Consider the following 24,982-nt stretch of genomic DNA (forward strand, 5'->3'; position numbering starts at 1 on the left):
GATAACGGGGGGAGGGTGGGCTGTGGCACCCTAGCAGTACCAGCCGAACTCGGTCGAGTCCCTTGTCAGGCTGGGAGGAATGTAGAGAGGAAAGGTCCCCTTTTTTTGTTTTATTTGTTTGATGTCCGCTACCCACCAAAATTGGGGGAAGTGCCTTGGTATATGTATGTATGTATGATGACACAATCATAATTCAAAGTAGTTTTGTATCAAAGCAACCCCATAAAACTCATATAAGATTTCATCTTTTTTCACAGATTTCAGCGGAATGGATAATTATCGAAAATCCAGGTAAAGTAGATGGTGTTCGAAAGGCAACCAAGTCTTACAGAAAAAGTAGAGCATCACGTAAGGACAAAAGCACCCCAGAAAGCAGTTCATCAGTAAGTTCAGATGCTACAGATGATGATGATGATGTTAGTGATGTGAAAGAAATACCAGTCGAAATGGGGGAAGATCAGGTAGATGGGGATTTACTAGCGAAATCCACTGGACTATCCACCATGGTAGTTCCCGGTGTCGATGTGTTAGAACAAAAATTTGATTCAGAAAGCGTTGAAATTGGGGATGCAGTTTGTAGTGATCGTAGTCTTGATGAAAGTTGTGATAAGGTAATGAAAACTGTCAATAACAAACATTCTATGTTAAAGGTGCCAAGACAGGAAAGCCAATCAGCAGACTCATCAGGAAGTGACAGAACTGAAGTTATTGATAAGTGTCTTGGAAAAACCACTAGATGGACTGAGGATGTTGGGGAAACTGAGGAAGATGATAGTGACGAGGAGGAGGAAAGCATTAGTGGTGAAGAGCTTTCAACTCTTATGCAAGTGGTTGTTGGTTTGTTAGAGTTGCTGCAGATGATTCTAAAATATTCCAATGAATCCACGCGATACACACTGTTAGCAGAAGCCATATATATGGATCAAGCACAAATAATGATGAATCACCCTCACCCAGTCATACGTACAGCAGTTTTTAAGGTAAAATGGAATTTGATTTTTATCACTATTATAATCTGGTTATCTAGTAATATTGTCTGGCTCTCATTTACTAAATGGGATTTTTTAATTTTTTTTTCAAATATTTTATAATTAAGGCAAAAAAGCATGCAGTTAGATCAGATTATCTTAGTTATATTTTCTTCATTGTGCCTTTTCTGATTATTTTGTTTAGGAGTTTTTAATCTTTTTTTATTTACTTGGATGTTGATCCTTTAAAACTGCATTATAAAGGAATATGAAGAATAATTATGTATAGGAAACAACTCTGAAAAATGCTGTCCATTTTGAAATTTTCGAAACAAGTATGGAAAGCATTAAAACTAAAACTACTACAAACCTTGAAAAATCAGCATAAGGAACTGATGACTTTTATGTTGTATTTATTTAATGAATTCTTAGGATATAATTTTTAAAAAGTGAAAGTTCTTTTAACTAATCTCATCTGAGTCAGTCTTTTATTGAAATGAACATCTTCAGGTAACAGCTATGTTTTAGCCTGACTTCATAATTAAGCCCTGTTGGGATGTTCGAAACTAAATTAACTAAAACTCAATTGTAATTTTCTTGTTCCATTTTCTTATTTCAGGCTGTTTGGATGGACTATTCATTAAAAAATGTATGACCTTAATTATTCTTAAAATGTGAATGAGAATAAATTTGGATAGCATGCCTCCCCACCCATGGAATTAGATTAGCTGATGTGGTTAAAGGAGGTGAAAGTCCATGTCATGCTGTTTCCAGTTCTCAGTTCATACTTGCACTAGTGATCCAAAGACACACTGAAGCATTTTGTATATCTTTACATAGTATAAGTAGGCTATTAGAGGTATTCATCCATCCTTCAAGTTTAAACATTTTATAGGCATGGAAAGTTGGGCCTATTAGGATTAGCTTGAGTAATCTGTGTTCCATGAAAAATGAAATGTCCCAACAGTCTGACTACATGAAAACAATTTTCTAGACTCCCCTAAATAGATTTAAGAAAATAATCTGGAAATATAGTAGAAATGAGGAAAACATGGCTCAAGTTTCTTATAATATAAAAGGTAGGAATTTCTTTTAATCCAAACAAGAAAGCATTTCAATATTGTGGTCTTCTTAAGAAATGTATGACTTACAGTCAAACTAAAATAAGTTGATAAAAACCATGTCAGTCTGTTATTCAAAAGAATTACTATTTTACTAAAATCTACATGAGGTACAAACTTGATACTGTGTACAGCATTAACCTATGTTGAACACATGACTGATGAAATTGATCAGCTTTAGCTGAAACATCAACAACTATATCAAAGCCAATAGAATCATATTATATGAAACCCCATCCACAAAGGGAAAAAACAGTGTTTCTTGTGAGCTCTTACTTTGGCAATTGGAGGGATGTTAGGATCCAGAATGCTAATTTTGGCTTCCACCTTAGTCTAGTTTTCTAAAATAGCAACGTGGAATGCCGGAAGGAGTCCTGGGGTCTCGCTGCTGAAGAATCTATAGTAATTAAAGAAGTAGAGGCTCTGTGATTGGATCTTGACACAGTAATGAACTGTGAACAATCAGAGCCCTTACTGAATTGAACAGTATTACCCCACACCTAGTTATTGAGAGTTAGCAACCAGCTGGGTAAGCTCAGAATTACTGCTCACAAGCAAAGATACACTGGCCTTCTGAAATTAAACGGAGGAAGCTGAATAACTTGAGAGCTTTAAAACACATCACTATCAAAACTAGGCTGCCTTATCTGGATTTCTCCTGAAGTAAAAGTAAATTGTATAAGTACTTGAACTTTAATCATACTTTCCTTGTCAGGAACAGCAATTTAATTGCACTCCTCACAACTGTATTTAAATCACATAACTATCCTTGCGCAGTAACTATTAACAAGTCTCGAGGAAGACAACTTAAAGCTTTGTAAAACTTATTACAGTCCGGAAGAGGGACATATATAGTTAAACTGATGACCACAGAGAAACTGAAATCACGATGGCCCTATCACTTTGCTTCTTGCCATTAACTTCTAGGGTGTCTCATTACTTTACAAGAAAATTATATTTGTTTTTTAATAAATTTCAGGGGTACATGTCAATGAACTAAGCTTCTGGAGAGGCAGCAATATGAACATCATGGGATATTCATAGAAATAAACCTTTATTGAAGGACTGATATTTATAGAAATAAACCTTTATTCAAGGACTTACTTATATTTGCATTAATAACCGAATTCTTTTGGATTGTGCATTTTATTACAGTTGAACACTTCCCAATATCTATATACACCAGGATGATAAGTTAAATCTCTTGAAGAAATTTTTTCTTATGTAATTTCAGTTTATATTTAGTTAGGATTTTAATAAACTGTAACATGCTAGAGAGGAATACAATTGTATTTAGTGATTATTTGCTGGATATTCTTTTGTGGAGTAATATTTTGAGAAGAAATTTGGATTAAGAAAACTTTGTGTCCACTTCGTTCTTTAAATGTATTATTTCTTTTGAAGTATGGCTTTTTTAATGGTATTCTGTTCAAAGTTTTACAAAATGGTAATTATTTATGTTAAATCTTAATTTTTTATCTTATGTGATTCAGGTGTTTTCAAGTACGTGATGTTTTTAGTTCTAAACAACAATGCTTTCAGTGAACTCAGTATAGTTGAATTCTAACATCAAGGTTGAAATGCATTTTTAGCAGTTTTCATTTAAATAAGGCAGGATTTTATTTAATCTCTAAATATTTTCTCTTGATTGTTGCTATTTAAAACCTTTGGTATTTATAGACTATCTTTGTAATTCTTTTTTACTCATCGGTTCCAGTTATTCACTACAATATTAGAACGATGTTCTCATGAGGACCGCGTGTTACATTTGCGTCAGCATGCTCCAATGGTTGTGGCTCAGCAGCTGTACAAGCACGCATCATCATCATCTCATTTGGTCATGGGTGTATTTTCTCTTGCCCTTGGCCGACCATTTACCTTTGATGATTATGCAATAGATTCCGACCCAAGTTTGGCTCTTCCTGGTCAAGTAAGTTTCAAGATCTCATGTGTACTCAGTACCATCATACAATTCAAATCCATATACAGTATTTTATAAATTTTATTAAAATAGATTTTTTTGGTAAAGTAAACTTGTTCTTTTACTCATTTGTAAAAATGTAACAACTTTTATATTATTATGTTAAGGTCCAAAGAGAGAGGGAGAGCTATATGAAATTTTCACATATTTCTGTATGTGACATATATTAATATAATTTTTAATTAGAGAATTCACATTAAGCATAGTAGACTACAGAACAATGCATTATTAGAGTCTACTGTCCTAAGGTTACAAAATCTTGTTCTCCCGTTTTGTTGGCTTTTTTACTTTTTCAGCTGTTTTTATTTTTCTTATCTCTATTTCACATGCTACTCTTGGGCTTCTTGTATTATTGTAGGGTTTCTCTTCTTATCATATTTCATCTTGTCTTAACGCTAGTCCACCTCTTCTATGATATATGGGAACACATGACCTTTGTGCATTATTTCTTGATTTTCTAGAGACAGGGTATACATAGTTATTTAAAAATGTTATATATTTTAACCTTGACTTTTTACTCACAATTAATAAAACTGAGAATATGGTTATATTCCATAAAGATACCAAATCTAACTGGTTCAATATTTTTGAAGTGCCCCAAGCCCTATATTTGTTTACAGTAATACAATTACTGCTGAGTTATTGCTTAGGTCACACAATTTCTTTGAAATGCAACAACCCCTACTTATGTATGAACTTATGACTCGGGTAAGGTATTATTTATTTCACAGAAGCTTAGAGGGAAAGAAAATTATGGACCCACATTAAGGGATGTTTACTGACATTTGGTATTAATATACGAAGAAAAAAGTGCTGTAAAATTTCATCGATTATGTGTAGATCTATCTCAGAATTGTAGTTGATGTATTTTGGAAACATACTCTAATAAATGCACTTACAAACTTTTACAAAAAGGTATAAAGCTTGTGCATCTGTAAATGGTTTTTCTACACTCTCTTCCATCTCTTACATCTTTCACTAGTTTCCCTCCCCTTTCATTGTCAATGAGATTTGAATTTTTTCATGTAGAAATAAGCTTGAAGCTCTGAGAGACATGATTATTTTACCTTTATTAGATCGGCATTGCACAATGTCTTGCATTTTCTGTCCGACCCTTCTTGAATAATTGTGGAGCTTGGCTGTTTTGAGTGCCATTATTAAAGATTCTTGAACTTGGTGGTGTCCTGAAAGTATTTGATTTCAGCATTCAGGATTTTTTTATTGCCTTTTCACATCGTTTTTGTCCTTAAGGCAAGTTGGATTGTTTTTAATGCTTATAATGAAAATGCCAAATGTTAGTTACTGTCCCACAGAGCCAATGCACATTTCACACCTTAACTTAAAGTTGATCTAAGGATTAAAAATTAGCTAAAGCCTATTCTGTTGCCTAAATGAAAACTTAATATATTCCTGACCAATGGTCCCCATGTTTCACTTCAAAGATGATAATGCCCTGTATGCATTGGAAGCGAAATCTTAAATGTCCCATATCAAGTAAAAGTGAATTCATACTCAAATAGGGTAGGGAGCATGTAGAACAAGGATAAGGATGAAAAGGGAATACTACAGAGCTTAAGAATAAGGGTTAAAAACGGAATAAATTGGAATTAATATGGAGCAGGTTTTAGATTTTATCGCCATATCCCAGTAACTTGAGTTTTTCTCTTAAACTTACTTAGGATTGTAATTTATGGGTGTTGTTGAATTGATAAATAAAATTATTTATAATTTGAGGCATCAAGATCTTAAGATTTTTGCTATCCTGCAATGTTTTTGGTCATTATTGTTTTTGGAAAACTGCCTTTATAGGGCTCAAAGTGATAGCCACTAGGTAGACTTTACTTCCTATGGGTTGTGAGATGATCTTATACATATAGAACATTCCCTCATTTTGATTTATTCTATGAAGTTCAATATAGAATTATTAACTATCCCTCGGCCCTTTCATCTTGGAAGGTACAGTAGTATTATTCAGAACAGATGGGAGGGGAGATAATTTGATTTAATGTCTAACCCCATAAAAGGAAATGCTGATGTAAAAGCACTTATGATGATAATGATAGTTGTAAACCATCATATGCCAATATCCTGTTTTTCATCATTCTGGTTGGGCATCTATGGATCAGGTTAAGAAGTGACTTTGTACAATATTATGGTTTTGAGGTTTTAAAATATATAGCCTTAGAGAGAAGATACAGTAGTTGAGTAGTTTGTTTTTGTAAATGTTATTTTTTATATTTCTGTTGTAAAATTTTGTCGGGCTTTTTCTCAGAAGATATATGTAATTTGAGACAAATTGAAATTTGTTTTGAAAATTATCTCAAATGAATAACTGTTACTGAATGTAATATGCTTTTCAACATACATATATAGTGTAATTTTTTTGTATATTGAAAGTTACTGTACATATTTATTTTTCAGGTAACAATGTTTATTCCATTGATGGCAGTTCTTCCAAATACTTGTCAAGATATTGCACTTTGTCATAACTCCTTAATGGTCCTACTTGACTTATTACATAAGGTATGTTGCAAATTTCTTGTCACCATATTCCTATAGGAATGATGGAATTTTCAGCAAAGCCTCCTGAAATTAATGTGCTATTCAATCTCTATACTAAAAGCTCCACTATAAAAAAAAATTAAAAATAATATAATTGTTCAGACACGAATACAGACCCTCATTCTTTATGTAGGAGTTAGATTCTGCTTAAGCTGGCATTCTGGCCATAAAAACTTTCAGCGAGGTGTGGATAGCGGGGGATAAGTCCGGTCCGTGTGCTCACTCACTACCTTGACCACTTTTGATTTGGCCACAGTAGAGAATATATGTCTCCGCTGCCTTACTTTTGATTTGGCCGCAGTAGAGAACATATGTCTCCGCTGCCCCTCTGTTTTCTGTTCAGTGGCTATTCTGACTTAGTTTTTTTTCCTCTTTGCAGTTATGACTGTTGTGTTTTCGGGGGAAGCAGGTTGCGGGTTTGTCCGAGTACAACTGGCCATACGTTTTGCATTTTCAGGTCCTCCATGGAGAAGAATCATCACTAGCATTGCCATTTGTGTAGTTGACACTCATGCTCGGAGGCGTCATGTCGGGAGTGGCCATCCTCTCAGTGGGAGCAGTTCTGCAGGAGGAGGAAGAAGTTGAAGAGGAATTCATCATCCTCAAGCTCTGCCTTAAAGGCTAAGAAATACACTTTCTTCCTCTGTGGGATCATCCCCACCTGCCTCTCCCCATTTGGTCTCCTAGGAAGGACAATCGCGTGAGAGGGATGTTCGGAAGACCCTATTGCTTGCTTACCTGGTTTAGCGGCAGTGCCTTCCTCCCGTGAGGAGTTTTCCCTCAACAATCTCCATTAGTTGTGGCTGTCCTTGGAACCCTTGGGTTCCCCCTCGAAGGACTGGCTTTCTAGACACTTGTTTAGCAAATTAATGAGACACTAATAGTAAAAAGCAAGAAGCTAAGCATTAGGGTGTTTATTTAATTTCCAAGTCAAAACTACTGTTCTCTTGATGTCATAAGTTGGTGGGAAGGAGGGTGGGTATGTATATGAACATCAGGTGAATATAGAAGTAAACATTTTTATTATTAAAATTCTGTTTATTTTTATGAACCTCGTCCAATATTCATATCGCTGACTCCTACACACTGATGGAGGTGGGATGCCAATGATTCCAGGAAAGAAATAAGTTATAAGTAAAATTAAAATCTATGAAATGATAAAAGTTCTAGTTACAACTGGTCTGGATTGATGGAAACTATATCAAAATATAGTTTGGTATATAGGACTCCAGAGTTTATTTTTCTTACGGTATTTGAAATTTCTAAAAAAGAAAACTATAAATTGATTAAACTTGTAATATATAAAATACCACATTGCCAGCAGCTGTTATAGGAACTAGAGCACAAGAATCTCAATAAGAAAGCTAGGATTCTTCCAGGTATTGTCCACCAAACACCAGCATGGTAAGCTATTAAACAGCCCCTAAAAGGATTTCCAAAAATATTTCTGCAAAAATTAATAGATGTAGGTTTACTCTTAATTTCTAGAACCTTAATCTTCAGAGCTTTTATAAGATTTGGATCCAAATCTTGGTGAGTTTGTCATTAAACTTTTAACTAGAAATCGCATTGCATCCTTAGAAAGAGAACAAATTGGAATTTTAATCCCACAGAAAATTAGGGACCCTACCTGCAATATCCATAGTTTGTCGAAAATGCTTGTATACAAAATGGCTCTTACTGGACAAAAAAAATATTTTCAGATGAAGTGCCTACAGCCATTTTTAAAGAGGGGAAGGGAAAATATTGAAATAATTTTAATATTAAAGTTTTCCAGCTCGGGAGGAAGGTAAAAAAGACAACACCCTCTTTTGCTTCCAAAGGCTACCTTAAAAGATAGTGCTTACAGTTCATTGTATGCTTAGCTGAAATCAGTGCAAAAAGGAAGAGTTGAAGCTGTGAAATCTATAAATGAAATGTTTTTAAAGATTTAAAACTTGAACCTTTTTAATATTGTAAAATTCCATCCAAATTCTAAAAATTAAAAAAAGACTGTAAATTGTCTTTAAATGGTATTTCTTGATCTAAATAATACTTTTGTTTGATACCAACTCAATGATTAAATTAAAAACCCATATACGGTACTCGTAGATAAGGAAGTTGAAAATCAACTGAACTAAAAAGTAGACCACAGCTTTGCAGCCACGATGGGACCTAGAGCCTAGAGCCTAGCCCTCTTCAGAAGCAAACCATGATCCATTTGTATAATTTTTAGCAAAAATTTACTTGGTACGCCATTGAGCTGCTGCTAAAACTTTAAAAAAAAAATTAGGAGAGTTACCTCTAATACCTGAATTTTTTCCCAAATATTTTTCAGGGAAGGTATGTGAAAAAAATGAGGCAAACTCTTAGTCTTGAAGTATTTTTTTTGGCTCTGAAGGAAGATAAAAGGTACGAAATCATTATACTGTACATTCCACAGAGGTTACAGTTTTCACCCCCCCCCCTTACAGTATCAGTATGTGTTTAACTGAAACTAATGGCACAGGAATAAGTTTTTGTCCATGGGATCTCTAAGAGATGGATTTCAACTAATGAAAATATGAATCTTTCTACATACTGCAAAACATTACCCAAATTCCAAAAAATTAACCTACTACTGGAGGCAATTCCATATTCGTCAATGTGAGATAATTGCTATAATACCTGGAAAGGACAGTTCTAATCCTTGAGCATAAAATTAAGCATGTATCTAAATTCCTTGATAGCTGAAATTGACCCCTCTTCTTAAAAAATGAACTGTAAAAATTTAGCAATATTGAAGCTAGACCTAGTCATTGGCAGGCTCTTAGCTTTACACCAAACAGAGTAAACATTCCATTGTCTTTGATTGAAAATATTGATATGATTTTTTAATTTTTTAGAACATATAATAGACAGTCGAGGGGGTTTTAAAAACCCTTTGTTTTTTGTGGATATGGTGTATAGTCTCCGTGTGGTCAGATGTAGCATGGATGTGTGTGGATGAACCACCTTTGAGGAGATTGATTGCACGTATTGGCTGTGTACGGCAACCTTCTTGAACACTCCGACAACAGGTGCCACAGATATGTGAACTAATCCTTCTGTGGCTAGAAAGGAGCTACAGTATTAGTGTCATCCTGCTGTTCACAGAAATCCTGAACCTGTTTAACACCTGTCAAGTCATGATAAACAGTGGGAATGAGTAGTAGTAAAGAGCACCAATCTTACAAGCATTAGGGAGCTAGGCTACATATATATCAAGAATTTCTACTGCATAAAGAATAGAATAACTTAATGGTAGAGTACGTTTAAATCATTTGACAAGATCTTTTGCTGAGAAATTGTTTTATGACCATATTTTTTTTGGCCTAACAATTCCTAATTAGATATTAGCAGGTGTAGTATTTGTAAACATAAGCGACTCAATCCAGGGAAGCAACTCAAAGAAAAAACAGACATAGAGCTTATATTGATAGCTCTGAACAAGTCCAAGAATTTTCAGTTTAAAAGTTGAAATTAAACCTTTGTATTGCATAGTTGATTGTGATATATGTTGTTTGAGGATTTTATAAAAATTTTATACTCATGGCCAAATTTTATGTCTATAATTGGTGAAATATTCCTTTAATTGCTAAATGCTGTAAGACTGTATTCAATCTAAACGATGATTATGTTGATATTGCGAATTCTCTTACTCTGCTGATCTCCTTTTATAGCTCTAGTACTGTACTAAGACTTCAGTAACCACTACTGCATGCACTTTCTTTTCAATGTTGTATCCTTCATGGGTTATATATGTGTATAATCCAGTTTTTCTTTATTACAGAATCCTGATTTGATTGTAGCATTGGTGATGAGAGCTCATCTTGTCGATTCCCTTTTAAGTACCCTCAAGAAATGCCTCCACATTCAAGGTGTAGGTGTTAACGATTTAACGGGAGAGAGCGAGTGTGAAGTGGTTGTGTCTGATGTTACGGACATTCTCTCTTGGATCATTAATTATCTTGTGACATCAAGTCCACACAAGCATTACATGGTAAGTTTTTATTTTATAGTCTTTGGTATTCCAACCATAGTAAAAAAAAAAAAAGAGATACAGTACTTGGATACTATGCATGGAAGTTATTTTCCCACAGTAAATTATTATAGAGTATTAAGAGAATTTGTTGCATAATTCATGCAATTGTCCTAGTTATTCTACTTTCTATGTGAATGAAAATGAGAGTTTTATATGGGGATTGTGATTTTTTTCATTTTAAAAATTAAGTACATCATACCAAGTAACCTAGCATTTATAGGATTGTATCTTAAAAACTATATATCCATCATAATTTTTTTTTAATTTTAATATTGTTTGTTAGTTTAGATTTTATTTGTGCTTTTAACAGACTGGGAATTCATCTAATATGTAAATTAAATATGAATTCAGTCCCCACTTCATCATGATTATGTTATAAAGACTCCTAAGTAAATATCAGTTCTGTGTTGAATTTTGAGTACAAGCTAATCATATTTTTTTTTATAGTTTGTGCAGATTACCATACCAAATTTATTTTATGCTTTATATGAAGAAACCTTGTGTAAATTTATATGCAGCCTTACATTGATTGGAAGTTTTCAAAGAAATGATGATTACTATCATTTAGGACTGTTAAGCTACCCTGTGATTCCTAATGAAAATTTTGATTTCCATTCAAGTAATTTTTGTTTAAATACAAAATACATTTATTCATTTCTTATATTAAGAAGCTTTATTCGGAAATCTTATTTATATTCATGAATATATTCAATTTTATATATATATATATATATATATATATATATATATATATATATATATATATATATATATATATATATATATATATATATATATATATATGTGTGTGTGTGTGTGTGTGTGTATATGTCTGTAAATATATATGTATATATGTGTATATATGTGTATATATATATATATATATATATATATATATATATATATATATATATATATATATATATATATATATATATATATATGTGTACGTATATATATGTATATATATATATATATATATATATATATATATATATATAAATATATATATATAAATATATATATATAAATATATATATATATATATATATATATATATATATATATATATATATATATATATATATATATATATATATATATATATATATATATATATATATATATATAATGTATATACATATATATATATATATATATATAAGTGGAAGAGAAAAAGAGGGCTTTTGAAGAATGGCTGCAGAGTAATAGTATAGAGAAGTATGAAAAATATAGAGAGAAAAATGTGGAAGTAAAGCGCAAGGTACGTGAGGCAAAGAGGGCAGCTGACCTGAGGTGGGGTCAGGGATTGGGTCAGTCATATGAAGAGAATAAGAAGAAGTTTTGGAAAGAAGTGAAGAGTAAGAAAGGCTGGCGCAAGAATTGAAGAGACAGTGAAAGATGGAAATGGAAGGTTGTTAAAAGGAGAGGAGGCAAGGAAAAGTTGGGCAGAATATTTTGAAAGTTTGCTGAATGTTGAGGATAATAGGGAGGCAGATATAATTGCTGTTCCAGGTGTTGAGGTGCCAGTGATGGGAGATGAGAATGAGAGAGAGATTACAATAGAGGAAGTGAGGAGAGGACTAGATGAAACGAGAGTAGGAAAAGCATCTGGTATGGATGGTGTGAAAGCTGAGATGTTGAAGGAAGGGGGTGTGACTGTACTTGAATGGTTGGTGAGATTGTTTAATATGTGTTTTGTGTTGTCAATGGTACCAGTAGATTGGGTTTGTGCATGTATTGTACCACTATATAAGGGTAAGGGGGAGAGTTGTAATTCAAGAGGTATTAGTTTGTTGAGTGTAGTTGGAAAAGTGTATGGTAGAGTAATGATTAATAGGATTAAGGATAAAACAGAGAATGCAATCTTGGAAGTACAGGGTGGTTTTAGAAGAGGTAGGGGTTGTATGAATCAGATTTTTACAGTTAGGCAGATATGCGAGAAATATTTAGCAAAAGGTAAGGAGGTGTATGTTGCATTTATGGATCTGGAGAAAGCATATGATAGAGTTGATAGGGAAGCAATGTGGAATGTGATGAGGTTATATGGAGTTGGTGGAAGGTTGTTGCAAGCAGTGAAAAGTTTCTACAAAGGTAGTAAAGCATGTGTTAGAATAGGAAATGAAGTGAGTGATTGGTTTCCGGTGAGAGTGGTGCTGAGACAGGGATATGTGATGTCGCCGTGGTTGTTTAACTTGTATGTTGATGGAATGGTGAGAGAGGTGAATGCTCGAGTGCTTGGACGAGAATTAAAACTGGTAGGCGAGAATGACCATGAATGGGATGTAAATCAGTTGTTGTTTGCGGATGATACTGTACTGGTAGCAGACACAGAAGAGAAGCTTGACCGACTAGTGACAGAATTTGGAAGGGTGTGAGAGAAGGAAGTTGAGAGTTAATGTGGGTAAGAGTAAGGTTATGAGATGTACGAGAAGGGAAGGTGGTGCAAGGTTGAATGTCATGTTGAATGGAGAGTTACTTGAGGAGGTGGATCAGTTTAAGTACTTGGGGTCTGTTGTTGCAGCAAATGGTGGAGATGTACGTCAGAGAGTGAATGAAGGTTGCAAAGTGTTGGTGGCAGTTAAGGGAGTAGTTAAAAAATAGAGGGTTGGGTATGAATGTAAAGAGAGTTCTATATGAGAAAGTGGTTGTACCAACTGTGATGTATGGATCGGAGTTGTGGGGAATGAAAGTGATGGAGAGACAGAAATTGAATGTGTTTGAGGTGAAGTGTCTAAGGAGTTTGGCTGGTGTATCTTGAGTAGATAGGGTTAGGAACGAAGTGGTGAGGGAGAGAACGGGTGTAAGAAATGAGTTAGCGGCTAGAGTGGATATGAATGTGTTGAGGTGGTTTGGCCATGTTGAGAGAATGGCAAATGGTTGTCTGCTGAAGAAGGTGATGAATGCAAGAGTTGATGGGAGAAGTACAAGAGGAAGGCCAAGGTTTGGGTGGATGGATGGTGTGAAGAAAGCTCTGGGTGATAGGAGGATAGATGTGAGAGAGGCAAGAGAGCGTGCTAGAAATAGAAATGAATGGCGAGCGATTGTGACGCAGTTCCGGTAGGCCCTGCTGCTTCCTCCGGTGCCTTAGATGACCGCGGAGGTAGCAGCAGTAGGGGATTCAGCTTTATGAAGCTTCATCTGTGGTGGATAATGTGGGAGGTTGGGCTGTGGCACCCTAGCAGTACCAGCTGAACTCGGTTGAGTCCCTGGTTAGGCTGAAGGAACGTAGAGAGTAGAGGTCCCCTTTTTTGTTTTGTTTCATTTGTTGATGTCGGCTACCCCCCAAAATTGGGGGAAGTGCCTTTGGTATACAGTATGTATGTATGTACATGTGTGTGTGTGTATATATATATATATATATATATATATATATATATATATATATATATATATATATATATATATATATATATATATATATATATGTACATATATATATATATATATATATATATATATATATATATATATATATATATAAATTATATATGTATATATATATATATATATATATATATATGTATATATATATATATATATATATATATATATATATATATATATATATATATATATATATATATATAAAAATTATATATGTATGTATATATATATATATATATATATATATATATATATATATATATATATATATATATATACACACACATATATATATACACACATACACCAAGGCACTTTCCCCAAATTTGGGGGGGGTAGTCGACATCAAACAAATGAAACAAAAAAGGGGACGTCTCCTCTCTCTGTTCCTCCCAGCCTGACAAAGGACTCAACCGAGTTCGGCTGGTACTGCACATTATCCACCACAGATGAAGCTTTATAATGCTGAATCTCCTACTGCTGCTACCTCCGCGATCATCCAAGGCAGCGGAGGAAGCAGCTGGGCCTACCGGAACTGCGTCACAATATATATATATATATATATATATATATATATATGTGTGTGTGTGTGTGTGTGTGTGTGTATACAATTGTATATGTTGTGTGTTCATTTACATACTGTTTACATTTATATATATGTGCATGTATAGGTACATGATATATTTATGCAGGTACCTCTACACATATGTGCCTGTACAGTTGGACACGGGAGTCCCTAGTACACATGCTTGGAAGAAGTACACCCTGTCATACCCTAACTTACTTGCGAGTAACCAATAAGATGGTGTAGGGAAAGATGGCAGAGATGGTAGGCTAAAAACAGGAACTCTCCATGCTCTAAGGGTGTAGCTGGGTGTACTTCCCCAGTAAGAGGTGTATCGTAAATTCTTATGATGTATGTGTATATATACACCCAAGGGCAGGTTTGGTACACATACTCTTGTACACACATAAATATACATATCTATATCTATATACGTATACATGTATATGTAAATATTTAAATGTGTACATATACCATTGTCCCTGCTACCAGGGCACTTTGGTATTCCAATTAACATTGTCAGGGAGAGCATGGATTAAATATAAAATATGTGAAACTTGAAGTGAGTTTTTTAAGTTGAATCTATTAAGAAGATGACCTTACTCAACTTAATAACTTGACATACACTAATTCCTGGAGTTTATAGGAAGAAAAACTTATTAATATCCTATAAAATTATCCAAAAGGCTAGAAGTAAACAAGTTAATGTCGAGTCGGTACTCAACACAACAAACTATGTCCCCCAAGGCTACCACACAAAGTAAAAGAGAACACTGATTAATTTATTTGAAATAAATAAAGGAAAAACAAAGAAAAGTAAATCTGCCTATCAAGTTTCTTCTTTCAGTAACCTCCCCAGCACACATTACAAAGCTTGAAAAAGTGAGAATAAAAAAGGAAGAGGGAAGTTTAGACGTACCCTCAATAAGAAAAGGAACTCCCATTCAAATTAGAATGTCATGGTGCTGAGGTTTTGACAGTTACAGATATGATAATGTGGTTGAATGACCACTTTCTAACATAAACTTAGAAAAGCTAGGTAGGAGATTAAAGATAATAGGAATCTGGGTAAAGAAAAGCTGAATTATGCTAACTAAAATGTATAAACAAAATAAAAGTCAATAGTTGTCTGATTGGCTGGGTGGTACTGAAACCCTTTCCTATTTGAAGAGTTCTAAATGAATGCTGCTTTTGAGTGTGTACTTTAAAATGGAAGAATGACAATTTTTAATTTGAAATTCATGGGTTAATGCTTTTTAGATTTGTTTGGAGACATTACACCAACTGAATTTGATGTGTCGAGGAGAAAAAGCAGAATGTGGAGGTCAAGCCACCTGTGTTGCATTACTTCACACTACTGAAGCAGCTCTTTTACAAGTAGCCCTTTCTAGAATACAAGCAACGGCCTCTACACTTCAACACACCGCCAGAGATATAGCCGCAAGTCTCATATGTAAGTGTTCTAGATCCTAGATTTTGATTTGATTTATAATTTTTCTTTTGGATTCGTTAACACTGTTTGAAAAATTTTCCCTTTTGAGTTTGTCATGAAGAGTCCCTGAAATGTTTCAGCTTTCAAAGGAATAATTCACTTTGCTTTCAACTCACATGACTTCACTGTTGCTTCTTTCATATGTTGTTTAAAATTCATGAAATCACAATATAGTAGGATAAAATTAATCCAACATGAATTCACAATATAGTAGGATAAAATTAATCCTTGGACTAAAAACCGAATAATGGGAGAAAATTAATTTAGCTTTTTTATATAGATAAAAGCATCCTAGAATATTGTAGCTTTAGAAAATTGGAATTGTAATTATAAGATTTTTTATTCGTATCCTCACCTGAAGTTCATATTGCTTCCTTCTCAAAACAGCTTAGCTTATATCAACATCCCCCCTAAATACTTGGGATTGTTAGACTTAGAGTATACTGTATAATAATTATAAGTAATCCAACACAAGTATGTCCATATATGTTTACGTAAATGAGGGAATAATCACTCTTATTTCCTTTTTTGATATTTTACATTAAAAAATTTTACTCCTCCACTAGAAACATCGTGTACGGGCTCTTGTGAGGTGTTAACGTAGTGTTAACACACTCCCACTCGTTTAAGGGCCGGACCCAGGTGGACTGAGCCTGCCCCTTTGGGTACATTTTGGTTTCTTTGGGGACCTTGTCAAACCTTACGAGTGTCTCCTCGGTAAGACATGCGAAACCAGAGAGAGGGAACTGTAGACCCGGCGGGTAGAATTCAAAATCTTCTACAGTCCGGGTGCCAAACCCTTCGATGGTTAACATACCATCTTTGAAGGGAGAGTGCAAGGCCGCCTTCCACGGATTGCTTTCGACGAATTCCGGGAGCTTAGAGGCATCCGGGATGATATATTGTGCTGTTGAGGTAGCCCATAACAAATGAGACCCTGTACGAGGCTATCTGGTTTAGCACTCTCTCTTCCCCCTAAAGGGCAATTATTCAATTCAATCATCAAGTTCACAGAGGCGCCAGGAATCTTTCATCATATAATTCCTGGTGACTTGGTATGTGACACGAGGTTTGAGCCAGTGAGCTACAGAGGTCCGTAAATTATATATATATGTATATATATGGATAAATATCAACACAACATCGTGTTCAAATAGAAATAAATTTCTACCTCATCCATGGGATCGGACGCTGGCCTCTTCTAATGAAGGTCAGGTTGAAACCAACCATGCCACGAGATGCCATTGCATCAATCTTGAAAGGGCTGCCGGATCGAAGGGAGCCTCCGGGGTCGTAGGTTTCAGGCCGGGCTTCGCTCTCGACCCAAGAGAGGTCTTAACTGGTTTGGTGATTGGAAGACCTGTGAGTCTTTGGTAGGGGCTGGCAGGTAGCTTTAACTTTAGGGACAAGGACGTGGCCCGACATCAGCCACGTGCTTCCTTGAAAACCCTAAAAGGAAGAGACACAGGGTCTCTTTGCCCTGACACTCCAGGCAAACCCGCCAACCCAGATCTAAAGAGTCGCCAAGGTAGAAGTCATGGAAGACTGCGAGCTCCGAAAGAGGGTATATCGTTACTAATGAACAAGGTAACTCCGTTGGGAATGTAAAATAAATAGATCGAGAATAAATGTTTAAATCGATCAATCACAAAGGAAATAAAATGAAAATCCCAAAAGATTATATCCGAAGTTATAATTATAGATAGTAACGAGAGGGGCACCTACAGAGTGTCCCATAGTAGGGTAGTAACCCAAAAAGATCCGGGTGTTCCGAATTCTTAAAATAGACCAATATGAAACCGGGACAAAAGGCTATGAACAAAATTTCGGACCGGTATAGTAACCGGGGAGAAAACTTTTCATAAATTAACTGACATTGTCAAAATAATTCCATAAAAGGTGAAGATTATCAATGAAATAATGTTGTCATAGCGAGAAATATACTATCCCGTCGGTACTGGGGAAGTATAGAATAACATAAAGATACATAAGTATCACATAGCAGGTCAGTAACCTAAAGAGATCCGGATGCTCCGAATTCTTGAATTAGACCAATATGAAATCGGGACAAAAGGCTATGAACAAAATTTCGGATCGGTGCAGTAACCGGGGAAAAACTTATCATAAATTAACTGACTTTGTTCAAACAATTCCATAATAAGTTAAGATTATCAATGAAAAAATATTGTCATAGCGAGAAATATACTATCCCGTTGCTACTTGGGAAGTATAGAATAAAATAAAGATACGTGAGTGTCCCATAATAGGTTAGTAACCTAAAAGGATCCGGGTGTTCCGGGTTCTTAAAGTAGACCGATATGAAACCGGGACAAAAGGCTATGAACAACTCTATGACCGGTTTAGTAACCGGGGAAAAACTTATAAATAAACTGACATTGTTAAAACAATTCCGTAATAAGTTAAGGTTATCAATGAAATAATATTGTCATAGCTTGAAATACACTATCCCGTCGCTACTTGGGAAGTATAGAATAAAATACAGATACATGAGTATCCTATAATAAGTTAATAACCTAAAAAGATCCGGGTGTTCCGGATTCTTAAAATAGACCGATATGAAATCGGGACAAAAGGCTATGAACAAAATTTCGGACCGGTATAGTAACCGGGGAAAAAATTATCAAAAATTAACTGACATTGTTGAAACAATTCCGTAATAAGTTAAGATTATCAATGAAATAATATTGTCATAGCGAGGAATATACCATCCCGTCATTACCAGGGAGGTATAAAATAAAAAAGGGTTTATAATAACATGCTACCTTATAATAACATGTTCCCTGTTAAACAATTCCGTAATTAGATATGATCATTCAATGAAATAATGTTGTCATAGTAGGAGATATACTATCCCGTTGTTACTGGGGAAGTATAGGATAAAAATGTTATAATAGCATGTTATAATAACATGCTACCTGTTGGCTCCGGGGAGACAACTATGAGAGACCCCGGGGTCGTAACATGCCTCCGGGGTAGGGGGAGTCAAAGGGGAGGGAGGAAGGGGTTCAATGACTCCCCGCCAGCCACAAGAACCCAAATGAACACCGCCAATAAATAATATAACAACAAATATTCGCTCCTCCGTGATACACCACGAACAAAAGTTTCTACATTATAGTAGAAACTCAAATAATACAGTACATAACGAAACATAACCAATACGCAACCAAGTTCCCCCAGCCGACCGATGGCCAGTCAGAGCGGCGGGGAAAGAGGGCTACGACAAGGCATGAGAATGAATGTACTAAACTGAAACCCCGGTGGATGTTCTCGGTACCAACTATAGTGAGTCATGAGGTATCCCAGGAAGGGATGGTGTGAGGGGGGGGAGGAGGTGGTGGCAAGGCTGAGGCACGAGAAGGACTCGATCCGTAATGCCAAACCGCCCACGCAACCGGGAGGAATCCCTGAATGGGGATAATGGGGGGGAAAGGAGGCAACGAGAACTAACCAATGAGAGGGCAGGAGGCGATCACGTGGGCATGAGGGAGGACAGGAGTACCAACCTGACCGCTGGAACCACATAAGTAAAACGGAATGATCATAAACGGAATAAGCAATAAAATAGTGTACAATAATGTTAAATGATGTAACACATTGAACTGGTTTATAGGCATGCGTAACTTAAAATAAAATTAGTAAGAGAAGGACGCAAGGGAATGGCAGGGGGATAATAGCTGGCAGCCCTCCAGAGCGGGAGGAGTCGCGCTGGACAGGGATACCAACATAACATCTACCTCGGGTAGATGCCGAACGGTAGGAAACAAATAAAATAACAACTGCCCCGCGAGAGTCCCACTCAAACTAAGCGATAACTAGACGGTAATCGCAATAATTATTAATAAGATCAATATATAATATCAATAATATAATAATATAAACACTTAATGCGGTAGCGAAACCAACTAGGCCATGCCCGAAGGCAGGCTTGCCAACCGAGTTCAAAACTATGATACGTAGTATATCATCAAAACATCAAAATAATATCTAAAGCACAATGATGAGGTGTAATCGATGAGAAAAACCTCCAAAATAAGGTTCGAAACGAAAAACAATCAGCATGGAAGACCAATTGCAATACGTTAAGAACGAGCGAAGGCGGTAGCAAGCCAGCAAGGGAGCCGCAAGCGGTCCGACAAGAGGAAAAAATAAAACCTCGAATAAAATTAAAATTAATGGCAATGCTACCCCCAAAAGCTCAAAACTCATAGATTTGGCACTTAACTTAGATATGGGGACCAGGGAATCCGCCATCGGCAAAAAGAAATGAGATATGAATGAAAAGAACAAAGAGAAAAATATACAAACGTTCATAGAAGATGTGCTATAAAGGAGTGACGTCACTGGCGTGGGTTGGGTTAGTGGTAGTAGTGTTGATCGGCACCTTGCTGTGGCGGGGATTTTGAAGAGGAGATATCTAAATAGTGCGAGACCTCTGGTTGTGAATTATCACGCCCCAGTATTTTATACCGACACCTTATATAGGTGAGCGAGCTGGGTTCAACCTGTCATTCCTATGCTTTTTTTTCTGGTAATATATAGCAGTTATATTCCTTAGAAATAGTGCTCTAGGAGTATTTCACTGGGCGGCACAGGTCTCTCGCCCAGAAATAGATTTTTCCTTCGTCAAAATCCCTTATTTTGAAACCCAAATTTTTTTTTATTTATAGGAACATTCCAAGGGACTAAATTGCCTACTGTGGAGAATTATTTTTTTGTGATACTTGCTTCCTAGGTATCACATTTTTAGTCACCAAAAATTATGCCATTTATTCAGAACTTACAATTTCAATATATGCATGTATCTTTATTTTCATAATTTGAAGAAAAAATATTTGACAGCTCTTATAAACTTTGGTAAAATTTGGGGGAATTTCCCTAGAATTATTTGTGTCATATGTTGAAGATATCAACTTGAAAATTTAACCAACTCCTCTGAACCTTTATAACCTGGTCTAATGTTATAATAAGGTCTTATGCATCTGCTCGCTCTTTAATCTATCTTAGCTCAATAGTACTTTACTGCTTGAGAAAAATGATGGTCTGTGTACATTATGCCAAAGGTTTAAAGAAATTATTTTAGGATGATAATGAGTTTTATTGGAAATAGTAGCATTATAGAAGTAAGTTACACAGTATTGATTTTTCTCTTTTTCCCTTTTAGCAGGTAAAGGGCTTACAGGATCAAGCAGTATGCATAACATGAAGCTTTTTGCAACACATACAAGAGATGATAATGATACAGGAGTGGGATCTGTTTTAGCTAATTATACAACTATTCCACTCTCTCGCAGGTTAGCAATAAAAGATGAACTAATATTTTTCTGTTTTTTAGTGTACATATTTGTATATGCGTAAAAATCACAGGAAAACGTGATACTCAGATGCAGAAGAACCACAGGGAAAATGAAAATACGAAATATACGATTAAGTCCTGACTAGTTTCGTGATACTTCTTCAGAGGACTGAAGAAGTATCACGAAACTAGTCAGGACTTAATCGTATATTTTGTATTTTCATTTTCCTTGTGGTTCTTCTGCATATTTGTATATGAATAAATTTGTGTGTATTCTATGTTAGTAATTTCTTTTATGCAAGTTATTCTTTAGTCAGAGTAGTTTGACCATATTCTTAAAATATTTTATTTTAATTGTTCATTGTTTCTCTTGTAGCTTATTTATTTCCTTGTTTTCTTTCCTCACTTGGCTATTTTCCCTCTGTTGGAGCCTTTGAGCTTATAGCATGTTGCTTTTCCAATTATGGTTATAGCTTAGCTAGTAATAATGATGATGATAATCGTAGCTTGGTATTTGAGAGTATGACAAATAATATGTGCACAGGAGATAAAGCCGTCATAAAAAGCAGTTACAAATTCATCACTTGGCTGTCTTAATGTACAACTGGGCTGGTATCAACATAAATCCTTCTAAATAGCTGAATGGATAATTTTGATTATCTCTGTATCAAATGCAAAGTTATAAGCTCAAATCTAGACCCAGTAGATGCATTTGTATATAATTCACTTTGGTGGTAAAGTAATGTGAATTTGTTAAAAAGTTTTTATAATGGAAGGGAAACGTGTGCTGAAGTATGGAGGCAGGAGGGAGTGTTGTTAGATGTGAAAGTGAGTTTGAGATAAGGGTATGTCAATATAGGTGTTCAGTATTTTTGTGGATGGATGGGAGTCGATGTGGGATGAGATGTCGGTAAAAGGGCAGTGGATGTAATGTGAAGTTGAGGGATAAGTAAATGAATTGTAAGTGGTATGTGGAGTGGTTGATATTTGCTGATGACAATTCTGCTCAGGGCCAAAGAAGAGAAACTTCAGAAAATTGTAAAAATTTCGAAATTTATTTTTACAAGAGGACAAAGTTAAGAGTAAATTGAAGCCAAAGGAAGATTATAAGACTACAGTATATGAAAACAATGGTAGAGCAATAAATGTTAGTAAGGATGGTGGTAAAATGGAAGCAGTTGATTGATATAAGAATTCCAGAGTAAATATAACAGGTAATGGTAATATGACAGAAGAGGTGAGTCACAGAATGTCTCGAGTGAAAGAATTTGTAGTTTCTGTACAAAAGATTAGAAAGAAACTTTAATTTTCTGTAAAATCTAAAGTGAAAATTTATTAATGTATTGTTGAGCCCTGTATCCTTAATAAAAATGCATATGAGGTTTTGAGTCTAAAAGAAAGAAACAGGAAGGAAGTTGTCAAGATGAGCTGTTGTTATATTTGTGGTGCAAGAAAAGTTCATGGTACTGTATAAGAAAAATGGAGATATATAGGGGAGGTGAAACAATTTTCATAGGCAAAATGATGGATCAGAGTATTTTGAAATGGTTTTATCATGTAAAAGAATGGACAAAAGATTATTTATATGTGCTTACGCTCAATAGCAGTAGCTTAAGGTCATCTGATGACAAACAAGAGATATACATTAGTGATTTGGTTTACGAGTTTTCATTCTGGGAGCGATCATGTAATTTAAAATGCTCATATCCTAAAATATATTCCGATAAAAAATGAGAGGAATTCACTTGATGTATTCCACAAGTTCACATATACTAATTTTTAAAAGATTTCTATTAGTAGTTATTGAACAATTTATAACCTTTAACATTACAGTAGAAATTAATAAAAATTAGTCATTCATATTGAAAAATAGAAATAATTGACAAGTTACCATTGATGGAAAATAGATGAGAAAAAGTTTTATTAATAGGGTACATGGCAACGCTCCCTCCTGGTCTCATGCAGTAGCTGGTGAAGGCTAGCATCCGCGTCATTTCTCATGCTGGCATGATGAAGCATGCACCTTCCATTGTAGCCGAAGTTAGGGAAGGCTAGATTGATGTCATCTTGTATGTGGAGCTTCCCAAATTAGCACAATGCAAAAGGCTTTTTTCATTGTGGAATAACTGCTGTGAATAAAATAATCTGCTTCACCAGTGCGCCCATCCAATAGGCTGCGAATGTATTTTTTTCAATTGGTTTTGCGAGCTGGTGTACTACCTGTACAGGCATGTTTTTTCTGAACCTGAAATCATAATTACCCAAAAATTAATTTCTTTTATTTAACTTCCACAAAATCTTTCAACCATTTCCCCCTTCCACAAAATACCGAACTTCTTATGTCTGTCCCCTCCCTTATAAGATGATGATGAAAAAGAAAAAAATATTGTACCAAGGACCCATGCCTGTTATTTTCTATAGACATAGGATTAATTTAAAAACATTGTGCACACAAAAGTTAATACTGTATATAGTATATTATTCATAGAGATGTATCAAACAGTTAAAGCATTTTAATTTGAGACTTGTAGAGGGCATTTCATTTGATCAAATAGATTTTGCTCACAGTGTTAGTCTTGTTCGTACAGTACTTGTCTGTAAAAAAAAATCCAATACAATAAAAATTTTTTGCTTGCCAGCCATCACAATACTTGTAGCTCAATTCAGATTTGTATGCTTGTATCTCAATTTGCCCTTATTCAGAGTTGTGTAACCCGAGGTGCTATTTTATAAAAAAAAGGTAATTATATTGCACCTAAAATTGATAGTAAAGAAAGGTACAAAAACTGAATTTCTAATAAAGGAATGTATTATTTTGAGACTTGTTTCAGGGTCAGTGTATATTCCCAGAAGTATGAACTTTATGACTTTCAAATAAAAAAATAAATTGTTTTATCCATATCTGGCATCAAAAGCATTCACGTAAATTATCTTAATGTTAAGTGTTCTGAATTAATTTAAGAAATTAAACTAACCTTCAAAACTTGTGTTAAAATGACTCAAAGTAAAATTGCAGTGTCTGAGTAATAACTTGGTGTGTTTTGTACTGGTTCAAAAATGGTGATGTATAGGACTTGGTATCTTTTATCCTGCCTTTATTGAGCATACTTCACAGTTAGTAGATATGAATGCTATATAATCCTTCTGTCAGGCAAAACACAAATGAATACACAGTGGGTTTTAAGATAGGTTAAGCAAACTTATCATAAAGTAGGAAATGTAAATTGATTCTTGCAGAAGTAGGTTATATAATGGTAATTGAAGCACCAGCAGCATTAGTTTAAAAAAAGCTGCATATGTTTTAGTAGAAGCCTAGCAACCAGACCACTGATTTAAATTTAAATCTTTGCATATTCCATATTTAAACATTGGTAAAAAAAACTAAGTAGTTATGCTGCAAAGTTAATATATTAAAAGTGAGATACAAAGATTATTCAAGTTTGATGAGTGAGTTTCAATCTCCTTGAATATAGTCAGTGGGATGCACTGGGGGAATTCCTTGATATTAGTATTTTTATACTTGATCTATTTGTGTGGTTTGATTCTT

The 24,982-nt window shown here is 34.9% G+C and overlaps 1 protein-coding gene across 8 annotated transcripts in view; it reads left to right on the forward strand.

Annotated features, from left to right (window-relative positions):
- The window catches only part of mv (lysosomal-trafficking regulator mauve), a 388,598-nt gene that overhangs the window by 296,805 nt on the left and 66,811 nt on the right, over positions 1-24,982 (forward strand). For 7 of the 8 annotated variants that reach the window (XM_068389706.1, XM_068389704.1, XM_068389709.1 and 4 more), the window contains 6 exons: positions 258-980; positions 3,807-4,019; positions 6,492-6,593; positions 10,423-10,632; positions 15,887-16,079; positions 21,304-21,433. In XM_068389706.1, coding sequence (XP_068245807.1) covers positions 258-980; positions 3,807-4,019; positions 6,492-6,593; positions 10,423-10,632; positions 15,887-16,079; positions 21,304-21,433 — 1,571 coding nt within the window. The remainder of the gene's footprint in view (positions 1-257; positions 981-3,806; positions 4,020-6,491; positions 6,594-10,422; positions 10,633-15,886; positions 16,080-21,303; positions 21,434-24,982) is intronic. The other variant, XM_068389710.1, reaches the window with a different exon arrangement.

The sequence above is a fragment of the Palaemon carinicauda genome, chromosome 16 (genome assembly GCF_036898095.1).
Source record: "Palaemon carinicauda isolate YSFRI2023 chromosome 16, ASM3689809v2, whole genome shotgun sequence".
In the NCBI taxonomy this organism is placed as follows: domain Eukaryota; kingdom Metazoa; phylum Arthropoda; class Malacostraca; order Decapoda; family Palaemonidae; genus Palaemon; species Palaemon carinicauda.